Source organism: Ruditapes philippinarum, unplaced genomic scaffold (assembly GCF_026571515.1).
Source record: "Ruditapes philippinarum isolate M1 unplaced genomic scaffold, ASM2657151v2 ctg506_1_1_1_1, whole genome shotgun sequence".
Lineage (NCBI taxonomy): Eukaryota > Metazoa > Mollusca > Bivalvia > Venerida > Veneridae > Ruditapes > Ruditapes philippinarum.
The window spans coordinates 189,501-202,459 of NW_026862393.1; the positions used below are offsets into that span (position 1 = coordinate 189,501).

The 12,959-nt window shown below is 33.7% G+C and overlaps 2 protein-coding genes across 2 annotated transcripts; both read left to right on the forward strand.

Annotated features, from left to right (window-relative positions):
- Nucleotides 1-1,502: 1,502 nt before the first annotated feature.
- On the forward strand, nucleotides 1,503-2,636 carry LOC132718968 (uncharacterized). Its single transcript, XM_060702682.1, has one exon. The coding sequence runs from the start codon at nucleotides 1,676-1,678 to the stop codon at nucleotides 2,498-2,500; it is 825 nt and encodes a 274-aa protein (XP_060558665.1). The 5' UTR covers nucleotides 1,503-1,675; the 3' UTR covers nucleotides 2,501-2,636.
- Nucleotides 2,637-2,727: 91 nt separating this feature from the next.
- Nucleotides 2,728-7,683, forward strand: LOC132718966 (uncharacterized). Its single transcript, XM_060702680.1, has 3 exons — nucleotides 2,728-2,731; nucleotides 4,178-4,909; nucleotides 7,577-7,683. The coding sequence occupies exons 1-3, from the start codon at nucleotides 2,728-2,730 to the stop codon at nucleotides 7,681-7,683; spliced, it is 843 nt and encodes a 280-aa protein (XP_060558663.1).
- The last annotated feature ends 5,276 nt before the right edge of the window (nucleotides 7,684-12,959 follow it).

A 12,959-nucleotide genomic window follows, 5' to 3' on the forward strand; every position in this document is an offset into this window, starting at 1 on the left:
TTACAAAGAGACTGTGTAGAAATTATCAATATTTTCTAATATCACATTTGAGAAAAGTATATCAGTAATAACAAACATATGTACTTATTTTAAATGAAGTTTTAGTTTTGTTTGTTTGTTCCCTATTTATCTTACATTAGGACAGCAACCCTTGTAGCACATGTTACAACAATTTATATAACATAAAAAACGTAGAAAGTAAAGCCTACTTAATCACTACATAACTCTATATAACCTGTTTAAATACTAGTACATCAAAGCTCAGTAACAATAAATTCCAGTATCCACCACTCTGTGAGCCGACAAGAGCCTGGTGTTTTATTACTTTAGTTTGATATACTATAGGGATTTTACATCTACATTAGTTTGAGCTAGTTTATAGACTCATAATAGCAATAACATCGTGTTAACTTTAGTATAAACCTGTCCACAAGGTCTATCTTGTAAAGGGCCAAAAGGTTAATCACTTTGAAAACTGTTTGGAGAACTATTCTATCCATCACAGGTATATAAATCTGTAAATCAGACATTTTTTATTATAATTATGACTGGTTTTTACTTTCCGCATTCTTTGAAAAGATAAATAGGTCCCCGATATCTTACTTACAAGGTCATGACCTCTTGTATTAAGCATTTCATAAATTCCGACATGGTTGTTTTTAAGGAAGTCCAAAGCGAAAGTCTCATCCTTAAGGTGATCTTCCATAAATGTTTTATGTATCTAAACAGTTATATGTCTGTTCTCTACTATCACTAAAATATATACCAGGTTGTTTAATTAAGTCACTGTGGCTATCCTGATTACATCATAACATAATTGTTCAGCAACATAATATTTCTTTCTTTTTATGACATACTCCTGGACCAGTGTTACAAAACATTCACGTCGACAGTTCAATTTAGATACCATTAATTTATATGTTCATTAATGACATAAAAGCCTTTATAAAAAGTACAGGGGTTGACCTTTTCAACAGTCATGCAGCGTCTAAAGCTGAGTTACGTTACTGACCAATTAAGTGTAGCTACGTTACTGACCAGTTAAGAAAGCTTTATTCTTCTAACTGAAACGTTTAGGAGAAAACCACTTTATCAGCTAGCAGGACCATACTGTTTTATTGCTTTTACTGCTTAACATCGGTATATATATATATATATTTTGATCTAAACTTATGAGCGGCGTGAAGTTATTACATGGTCTTAGTGATGATATTAAAATGTCGGAATTGATTATAACGTGGAGGGTCGAAAGTTTAATCACAAATAGAATATATTAAAACAGTCTTGTTTTCACATAAGAGTTTTATAAATCTTAACAACGGACATGTTTTATTGTAATTATGACACTTTTTGATCTCCTCATTCTTTGTAGAGATAATGAATTTATACATTCTAAATCGCGTGCCGTTGGCATATATATACTACCGAGGTCATGACCTTTAATAATTGATCCTGGAAAACGGAAAAGAGTCATAACTGACTAGATAGAAACCCAATATATGTATCCTAGGTTAAAGTAATCGAAGTTTTACTGTATTGAAAATCATTGAATATGATACGCACGATTTTCTCGTGCGTCAGTAATATATAATAAAGTCGGTTAGACGTGTACATCATTCGAGGTTTTCTGCATTGCTACACACGTTTATTGTACTATATCGTACACTGAATTTTAATGGCTACTAACGAAGATTTAATGGACGACTGCCCACGAGAGAGTAATTCAGCCACATTCAGCGGCAGACGAGATTCGAACTCGGAATTGTTTGATTCTATCACCACGTATTTTGACAATAAATTCAAATCGTTTAAGAGAGATTTTCGGCAGGAAGTACAAGCAGCTTCAACGACGACCTTCAAAAAGTTCAAGGAAAGCACGTGTACGCCAGATTTCAAGTACAAAGGGAATAAGAAGCAGTTCTTATTTAATAAGGACGTCTATGATAATTTGGATGCTGCTGCAGAACTCATAGAACAGGGAGAACAAGGAAAATCTCTAGAGCTGATAGATGATATCAAAAAGAAAGTTTGTAAACGCAACAAACTTATCAAAATTGCTGACAAAAGTTCTGGCGGTTGGGAAACGGTGCGCGAGTATGAGTCTGACGAGTTGGCCAGTGACAGCGAGGACGAGAAGAGGCTACGACGCGCTGAAAGTCGTGCGCTCTCTAAACAAAAAGCGAGGAAAAGACCGTTACCAGTGTCTACGCCGAGTAACCCATACGTTTTGGGGGGTTATACTCCTACTTCTTCTTTTGGTGCTCAAACCAAGGTCAGGCCTTTTCGTTCCTTTCGACAAGCAGGACGGTCCAGTCAGTGTTTCGCATGTGGCGGATGGGGACACTTCCGGGCTGAATGTCCCAAGGTCAACGGAAGTCAATTACCCTACCAGCGGTTTTTCTCAGGCTTCAGCGGATCTCAGCCAGGTTCACAATCGGCAGCTCCTAAAAACTGGTTCAAGCCCCAAGACTCAGACACAGTCCAAAATTCAAAATGTTAAAGATGAGTATGATTTTGTAGATTTATTCAACTGTTCAGAATATTCTGTTTTCATAGACGTGAATTTCTATATGCATGAACATTATTTTGAGTATCAGAAAACATTTAATTATAATAACTACATATGTAAGTCTAATAATTCTTTTGTCAAGGGAAGTTTACTAAAAAATTATCATTTCTGGGAGGAGACAATTAAAGCTCCTGATTTTATTTTGGATGTCATAAAGAATGGGTACAAAATTCCTTTTTATAATACTCCGAAATGTTCGTTTATGAAAAATAACAAATCTGCTCTAGTACACGCTGAATTTGTTACTGGGGCTATTACAGATTTACTTAGGTCGGGATCGGTTTTAGAAGTACCTTTTTTGCCTTGCATTGTTAGTCCGTTGTCTGTTTCCGTCAACAGTTCTGGGAAGGAAAGGTTAATTTTAGATCTAAGTAACTTAAATAATTACGTTTGGAAAGAACATTTTAAGTTTGAGGATTGGAAAGTAGCATTTGATTTTCTTCTTAAAGATGGTTTTATGTACAAATTTGATATTACGTCAGCGTATCATCATATCGATATCTGTACTTCTCAGCAGACATTTTTAGGTTTTTCTTGGAATTATAACGGTATCCACAAGTATTTTGTTTTTACCGTATTGCCATTTGGGTTAACATCAGCGCCTTTTATTTTCACTAAGTGTTTAAGGTGCATCGTTAAACATGCACGGGAAAATGGCATTCGTTTGGTTGTATTTTTGGACGATGGGTGGGGTGTGAATAAATCATTTCATTCGTCGTCTAAAGATGCAAGCTTTGTCGAAAACGTCTTAAAAAATGCAGGGTTTGCACTGAATTATGATAAGTCGATATTCATTCCCGTCAAGAAATTAGAATGGTTAGGACTTGTATGGAATTTATCTGAGAATCATATGAGTGTTTCAGAGAAACGTTTTTCAAATGTAAATTCACACCTGAGTACTATTTTGAATAATTTACCTTTTTCGTCTGCTAGAGAGTTAGCACGTTTTACAGGGAAAGTTATGTCTATGATGCCTATTTTAGGGGAAGTTTGCAAACTAATGACTAAAAATCTACACCGTACCATTTTAAATGGATTAAGTTGGGATACTGTTTTCAATGTCTCTTTTGTAGACGGATGTGTACAGGAGTTGTTATTCTGGAGAGACCAGTTTAAAAACAATCCTATCAAGTTCCTTTTTATTGAACATACATTTACTATAAATATCTTTTCCGATGCCAGTAGCGTAGCATGTGGGGCTTATATCTTAAACTCTGATAAATGTATTTGTCACAGAAATTGGTCCGAGTATGAAAAAACTGAGAGTTCAACATGGCGGGAGTTGTCTGCTATATATTTTGCTCTACAAAGTTTTGTATTGTTTATTTCTGGTAAATCAGTCCGATGGTGCACCGATAATCAAAATTGTGTAAAAATTATTAACGGAGGGAGCATGAAACCAAAGTTACATTCCCTCGCTGTTAACATTTTTGATTTTTGTATTAAAAAAGGTATACGTTTACATATAGACTGGGTTTTCAATTATTTTCAGCTTTTCTTTTATATTTAGTTGTATTTTGATTGTTCATATTGTTTGAAACTATATGATTACATTATTATATCGTAAGAATTACTTTTATAATTTTTTTTTCTTGTTACGTTTTACAGATTTGATAGCTTCAAAGTTGAATAGTCATTTGGACAAGTACAAGAATCCAGAGTTGTCGTCCCTTGCTGCCAGTCTTCCGAACGTTGTTTTAAAGTCTCGAGCTGTCAATACTAGCAAAAAGTACCAACGATCGTTCAATGCTTGGTGTCAGTGGGCGTCGAATTACAAACTAAACTCTTTACCAGCTTTCGACACCGATTTTTCATTGTATTTGATTTCTATCATTCAAAAATGTAATTCAGCGTCTAGTGTTGACGATGCCTTTTACGGAGTTAAATGGGCTCATGATTTAGCCGGATGTTCTATTAACCCATGTCATTCAAATTTAACTAAGTCAGTTCGGGAGGCAGCTCACAGGATTCTTGGACATGCAGTCTCTAAAAAAGAACCAATTACACCGGAAATGTTACATAAATTAGTGTCTATGTATAGCAACGATGCAAATGATTTGTATAGGTTAAGAAGTATTACAATGTGTTTACTTGGATATGCAGGATTCTTTAGATTTTCTGAATTAACTTCTATAAGACGTTCTGATATTACTTTTCATGACGATCATATAGCAATTTTCATTGAAAAGAGTAAAACTGACATTTATAGAGATGGTAACTGGAGTGTAATAGCAAAAACTGGTTATAGAACATGTCCAGTATCATTGCTTAAATTATATCTCAAATGTGCTAAAATTAACGATGATTCAAATGAGTTTATATTTCGTTCACTCTCTTACTGTAAATCTAAACAGTGTTATAAGTTGAGATGCACAGACTCTTCTTTATCTTATACGAGATCAAGGGAGATCATTCTGGATATGTTTTCTTCAATTGGATTAGATAAATCTCATTTTGGATTACATAGTTTTTTGTTGTTCTTTCTTCCTTCGATTCCTTTATTATGGGATAAATAATTTATTTGCGTTTGAGCGTAGCGAATTAGGAAATAAATATATTTATCCTAGGTTAAAGTAATCGAAGTTTTACTGTATTGAAAATCATTGAATATGATACGCACGATTTTCTCGTGCGTCAGTATCATATAATAAAGTCGTTTAGACATGTACATCATTCGAGGTTTTCTGCGTTGCTACACACGTTTAGTGTACTATATCGTACACTGAATCCCTCCCACCCTCCCGAAAAGTACACACAGTTACACCTACAAAGTAGAATTAATCTGCAAAGTAACGATGATTTTCCTTGGTTCTACATATAATGGCCATTTTTATTCTTGCTGGAAACGTTAACAAAAACGACAAGAATATTCATATAGTCGCATACTAATGGTATTTGAAGCAAGAGGGCCATGATGGCCCTGAGGTCGCTCACCTGTATAAAGGCATCCGGAGCGGGGCCAGTTTAAACCCCAGGGCTTTTATTTGAACAAACTTAGAAGACACCCATTAGAAGATGTTTCACAATGTTAAGTTTTTACTACACACATATAATGAAAAACAATGATCTACTCTCCCCCCCCCCCCCCCCCCCAATTTTAATCCAGGGGCTTTTATTTGAACAAACTTGGTAGACACCAATAAGAAGATGTTTCATGCTAAACATCAAAGCTCTAGCTCATTGGGTTTTTTAAAAGAAGATTTTTTAAGTTTTTACTATACACATAGTTAAAAACAATGACACCCCTGGGGCAGGGCCAATTTTGACCCCAGGGATTTTATTTGAACAAACATTGTAGACACTTACTAGAAAATGTTTCATGCTTAATATCTAAACTCTAGCTATATGGGTTTTTTCAAAAATGATTTTTTTTAAGTTTTTACTATACACATATAAGGAAAATCAATGACCCCCAGGGACGGGGCCAATTTTGACCGTAGGGCTTTTATTTAAACAAACTTGGTAGACACTCATTAGAAGATGTTTCATGCTAAATATCTTAGCTCTAGCTCTTTGGGTTCTTTAAAAGAAGATTTTTAAGTTTTTACTATATGCATATAAGGAAAATCAATGACCCCCTGGGGCGGGGCCAATTTTGACCCTAGGGCTTTTATTTTAACAAACTTGGTAGACACCCATTAGAAGATGTTTCATGCTAAATATCTTAGCTCTAGCTCTTTGGGTTCTTTAAAAGAATTTTTTTTTTTAAGTTTTTACTTTAGTATATAGGGAAAATCAATGACCCCCTGGTGCGGGGCCAATTTTGACCCAAGGGCTTTTATTTGAACAAACTTTGTAGACACTCATTAGAAGATGTTTCATGCTTTATATCTAAACTCTAGCTGTTTGGGGGTTTTCAAAGAAGATTTTTTAGTTTTTGCTATATGCATATAAGGAAAATCAATGACCCCCGGGGCGGGGCCAATTTTGACCCCAGGGCTTTTATTTGAACAAACTTTGTAGACACTCACTAGAAGATGTTTCATGCTTAATATCTAAACTCTAGCTATTTGGGTTTTTTCAAAGAAGATTTTTTAAGTTTTTGCTATACACATATAAGGAAAATCTATGACCCCCGGGGTGGGGCCAATTTTGACCCCAGGGCTTTTATTTGAACAAACTTGGTAGACACCCATTAGAAAATGTTTAATGCTAAATATCTTAGCTCTAGCTCTTTGAGTTCTTTAAAAGAAGATTTTTTAAGTTTTTACTATATGCATATAGGGAAAATCAATGACCCCCTGGGGCTTGGCCAATTTTGACCCTAGGGCTTTTATTTGAACAAACTTGGTAGACACTCATTAGAAGATGTTTCATGTTAAGTATCTAAGCTCTAGCTCTTAGGGTTTTTTAAAAGAAGATTTTTTAAGTTTTTGCTATACACATATAAGGAAAATCAATGACCCCCAGGGACGGGGCCAGTTTTGACCCCAGGGCTTTTATTTGAACAAACTTGGTAGACACCCATTAGAACATGTTTCATGCTAAATATCTAAGCTCTAGCTCTTTGGGTTCTTTAAAAGAAGATTTTTTTAAGTTTTTACTATATGCATATAGGGAAAATCAATGACCCCCTGGGGCGGGGCCAATTTTGACCGTAGGGCTTTTATTTAAACAAACTTGGTAGACACTCATTAGAAGATGTTTCATGCTAAATATCTTAGCTCTAGCTCTTTGGGTTCCAGAGTTTTTAATGGAATTAAAATTTTTGAACAACTTTGAGAGGGTTGCACCTAAGGATCATTTCTGTAAAGTTTGGTTGCAATTGGCCATGTGGTTTAGGAGAAGATGTTGTTTGAAAAGTTTGACGCCATTTTTTGAAGGACGCACGACGCACTTCGCACGACGCACGACGGACGCAGAGTGATGACAAAAGCTCACCCTTGAGCACTTTGTGCTCAGGTGAGCTAAAAAGGTATTAATAAAGGTGCATTTTAGATTAATTTACGCAAGCCGTTACGTTTTGGTTACGATTTTAATTTAACTGAAATATTGTATATTTCACAGATTTTGCTCCAAGAATAAGATGTACTACTTTCCGGGATGTCCATTATATTGGAGAACGATTCTTTAGTGAAATGCGATACCTTGAACTTTTCTGGTTTCAAATTTAATTGCTTCAATTTTTATATTCTTTGTATTAGAAGATAATTTTTTGTAAAGCCTCGTTACCGCCCAATGGGCGGATCACCTCGGGACGGATATTCCGATCCGAACCGCAAAATATGACAGATATTATTAATGTATTTAGCAATATTACAAATTTTTTCTTGTTCTTAATTGACATATAACTATTAAAAATATTCATTGTTATTCGATGGCGCGTCTTCAAATCTTCATTTTCATTTTATCATCAAACTTATTTAATTAGTTCCAACCTTTGTACACTTTGAAGAAGAAAATAAAATGAGAAAATCCACGTTCTACTTTGAGATAATCAAGATCGTTTCAATTTTATAGCTGCGAAGATTTTTTTATCATTTATTGCGGAATTTATTACTTTGCACTTTTGCTTAACTATCTGATAATGATGTCATTCTTTCTTTAAAACTAAAAAGGGGAGACAATGAAGCAAAATATTGATTATGATATAGTGTGGCATCTAAGCAAGAATTTAATGCAAACAATGAAATCTGCTTCCTACACCATTGCTATATAATTGCAAATGAAGAAAATTAAAAAGGACTACACTGGCACACGAGTCTTTCGTAAATACATTTCTGCATTCACTCTCATCTGATCAACTTCCATTTATTGTACATTAAATACATATTTAAAGATATTTTGCCGCCGGCCAAAAAAAAAACGAGCATTCTACAGCTTCATTAACCTTTTTAACAGTATTGTTGTAAATCTCATCAATTATTGTTCATGAATTACGATTTTTAACGGAAAACCCCACGGTAGCACTAAAGTTCGAATACAAATTCTAACATGCAAATTAAGACTAGAATCAGCTCATGTATGTGCTACGTCACAGTGTTATAGATGTTATCCGGAACACAGAAAATATGAGATTTTCTTGTTAACCGTTTTTCACGGTGCACTAGGCCTGGCGTAAGAAAAAAGTCATCATATAAAAAAGATTAAATTTGCATGAAAACATCCGTTACAATGCGGAAATATACCGTTAAATTAGGACTGCTTTACTTATAGTCATGTTTGTTGATTTAATATTGATGTACGGATGATCCGAAGGCGGACTTTGGCATGCAAACAAAAATTGTTCTTCCGATTTCGCCACAAAGAGGTTGCAGATTTTTATGCCTATAAAATATATTTTACTTGTCTGGACACCAAGATAAGATATGGCGTCGATATTCATTATTGAAATATCGCTATTGCTGTTTCTTTAAATTTATCAAATATAGCTTTAAACACCCAACATCCGATCAGAGTATTATATGCAAAGCGGCTATGTTTCTTTATTTAATAGTCAGGTACATGCATTAGCATCATTTCATGTGTGCAGATAAAGTGAAATCATTCTGATATGTTTTCTTTAGTAAACCTTTTTGAACTTTGCTAAGAATATATCAAAAAATAAAACAAATAATTTAGCGCTCTTACTCTATTTCTCATATAACAACCAGACATGTATGTAGCATTAACGAAACATTATTTCTTAGGGTCATGACCGGGCCCATAGATTATCTAATACTATAATGAATTCATTCATTTTCTCTAGACAGTCCGGAAAATTAAACCTATCGTTGCCATCGTTACACCTGGGGTATTCTGTTTTTATGCTGAGATCCAGTGATAAATGGTTTGCGTTTTTTTTTTCAAAGATAACATGAATAATTGTGAACATCTTATTATCGCAAATGTTTATGTACGAGTAATCTTTTTAATATTTTATCACATGTTTAAATATTATATTACGACTTTATTAAATATTTCTTGTAAGAAAAATAATGTTTTACGAAGTAACGAAATCATGACTTTGCACTTTGTAACGATTATTACAATTCATTGAATGACCATCTTTACATTTTTAATATATCTAAATGTAAAAACCTTTTCATGTGAGTGACAATATAATCTTAATCATCATCTTGTTTCATGCAAATTTAAGTCGGACAATATATTTATTCATTCCGAATTATATTTCCCTATTGCCAATGAACCTTTAAGTTATGATGATGCATTTTTTAAGGAAACGTAATTGCCTGAATTCAAAAGTTTTAATTTAAATCGGTGTACTTGAATAATTTGCGGTATTGAACAATTTGAAAGTATGCGGTGTAGTAGCTGGTACTATGATTGCATGATGTGGTTTTCTATGTAAATTTTGCTTCATATTTCTGTCAAAGTACATCCCTTGTATCACATTATAATGATCAAAAAATATTGAAGCAAATTGAAGTAAAGGACAGGTTTTAGTTTTTATGGAGTTAAGATATGTTGCTAGGTTGTAATAGGTATCTCTGAAAAGTGATTTAATTAGCTAATTAAGCTAAGAGATTGACAATGTCAGTAAATCTATCAGTCATACTATCTGTAAGTGTAAAATATAACCAGTCATTATCCATCTTTTTGTAGAACCAAGGAGTGAAATACATCCTGGAATACATATCATATCTTATCTCAATTATACAAATTAAACACAAATCTAAAATTAACGGAGTCCTTTTATTGCGGTTATATTGCCAATTAAGATGCGGGCTATGATTTACAACTGAAATGAAATAATAATCTACTTTGAAAATCAATCAAAGCGTACTATTTTCTAATGTTGAAAATATGTGTGAACATATATGCAATGTAAGTATACAAATGTAAGTATACAAAAATTAACGTTTTGTTATAAATTCCAAATTGTGAAAAATGACAAAAGTACAACTTCAAGTATGAAAACATTCCTTATTTTGTGTACCATTTCTTGATCATCTTTGTTAAACGTTTTATTGTTTTATATAAATGATACGCAATGGCGTTGCAGATAATATCATGAATAGATCATCATAACAAAAAGGACATCTTATGCATGAAATCATACTAAATAACAAATTGAACAGCATTTATTTATTTTCTTCTAAAACTGCATTAAAATAAAACCAAACACAATATAATTTATTGTATTATAATTACAAGCTATAATATATTATTTAAATTTTCAATCTAAACTTTAATTGTAACTGTTTCAAATATTTTATAATCTAATAATGTATTGTGTATGAAGTTATTTAGCTTGTTTCTAGTAGTGCATTGTTTGTTTAATTAAACATCATTGTACAACTCATTTGAACGTATGAATATATGAAAAGGGCGCTTTATAAGTTTGGTATACTTTAAATGAATATTATTGAATGGATTTTTCATGTCCAGATAACAAATGTTTAAGCGCTATAGATTCAAATGAAAAATAAAATAGAAATAGAATCATGGACTGTACTGCACTCTAACTGTAACTACATCTTGAATGACTTTCAAACAGTACACTTCTTTGTACATTTTAAGTGATAAAATAAGCTCATTTGTACTTCTATTGACACATACACGGGAGTTTTTTGTTGTTGTATGTGTCACAAATTACAATAACGTGTTAACGGCTTTGCATAGTGTGCGTGCGTTATTTTATTTGGATGTGTTTAGTTTTTACTGTGCATGTTTAAGTAATAGAAAGAGCATCGAAACACGAGGCTATCTGATTTGTACGAGGGGGGCGTAGCCCCCGAGTATAAATCAGATTGCCGAGTGTTTTGATGTTCTTTCTTTTTTGTATCATAGTCAAACATAAAAACACGTTCCCTGTTGTCACAATATGAAACCCCAGAAAAAAGTAACCAATGAACGAGCATTTGAATATGATATTTCTGTCGCTTTCACTCTCTCTGCCGCCACAATATGTAAACCCAGCAACAATGAACCAATCAATGAGCATGCTCTGGAGTGCGGGTAACTAATACCTGCACTCCAGTTAACGCACTGTTTATGTATATGTGTATACGTTTTAACTCTGACACATTTTCAACAGAAAGGTCCCCAAACTATGATTCAACTTTCAATATTGAATTGATGAAACTCGAAATTTTCCGTTACTGACGTACATTGTCGAGCTCACTCGTGCAATATCGTGAACACTGGTCATTCGTTGCATTTGCAGATCTAGCATTTATCAATATTTTTTTGCATAAAAATTCCAGACCAATACCTCAACATTTTGAAATGATACTATAGTGTGCTTCATGTAAAATGTCCCCTACAAGCGGGAGGTTGTTATCTATGTTACAAGTTTTTGTTATGTGTTTCGTTTGTTTAGCTGTGACTTATTCCATTTTAGAAGCGTTTATTTTCAGTTTGTTTGCATTAATACAGTCATTTATTATTATACCACATTGATTGTTTATACTGTCTAATAACTGCCTTTTAGACTTGATCTTGAGTATGTCCAGATAGTTTTATATACCTAAATATCGAATAAATATTCATAATAGCATCTACGGAATACGCTTTAGTACTTACAATTTTTGGCGTAATCAGTATTTGCAATTTCACTTCCCGCTGGTTTGTTTCCAATGCTGCCTTATTTAACTGGAATTTATCGCGTAAATGCTCGTACAAAAGATACTTATTTTCTACAAATACTAACGTGTTAAACAAAACAATGATATAACTGGTATAGTATTCTTTTCTTTAATATAACTCATGATTCTGAGAGCACAATTTATATTCCATATAACACGTTTATTAAGTTAAAGTCCTAGTTTGCAACTTAATAAAACTTGATATGGTGATCATTTATGTGAATAGTTGTAAAATCCGAGGAATGATGCACTTATTCATTTTACCTCATATACAGACTCAATCAAACCGAGTCTGCAATTTCCATGTAATTTTGTTGTGTCTAATGCTTCCGAAGGATCACTTTGTTTCCAGATTTGTATACTTCAAAACAGCAGGTGTCAAGAGCTGTGTGACAGCTGTAAAAAGTTGCCCCGTACCTCACTTCAGTGTTGTTATATTTCTCTGGTCCTTCGGGATCATTGATGCCAGTACTATTTAATGTTGAGAATTGAGTACCGATCAAGCCGGTGCTAGTGAGTTTACCACATCTGATGAAATGCCATTGAAACTTCTAATAGGGATTGTTGAAAAACATAGTGATCATTCCCTCGGAAGCATTAATCACAACACAATTACATGAAAATTCCATACTTGGTTTGATTGAGTCTGTACATGAGGGATAATGAATAAGTGCAACATCCCTCACGATCCCTAGGGCGGTCTTTAACCGAAATACACACTACGACCCAATCACTAATATTCTTTCCGACACCGTCACAAGTAGGCAGAAAAACGAGGCGGGAAAATGGATAAGGTCGGAATTGCCATGTCCGAAAGCAATCGTAAATTTCAACAAGTTTATGGGAGGTATTGACAGACA

Excerpts from the sequence above, each read along its gene's own strand:
- LOC132718968 (XM_060702682.1), top strand. The coding sequence starts at position 1,676 with ATGGCTACTAACGAAGATTTAATGGACGACTGCCCACGAGAGAGTAAT.
- LOC132718966 (XM_060702680.1), top strand. Across the intron at positions 4,910-7,576 it reads ATTTCGTTCACTCTCTTACT|ATTTTGCTCCAAGAATAAGA; the intron begins GTAAATCTAAAC and ends TATATTTCACAG.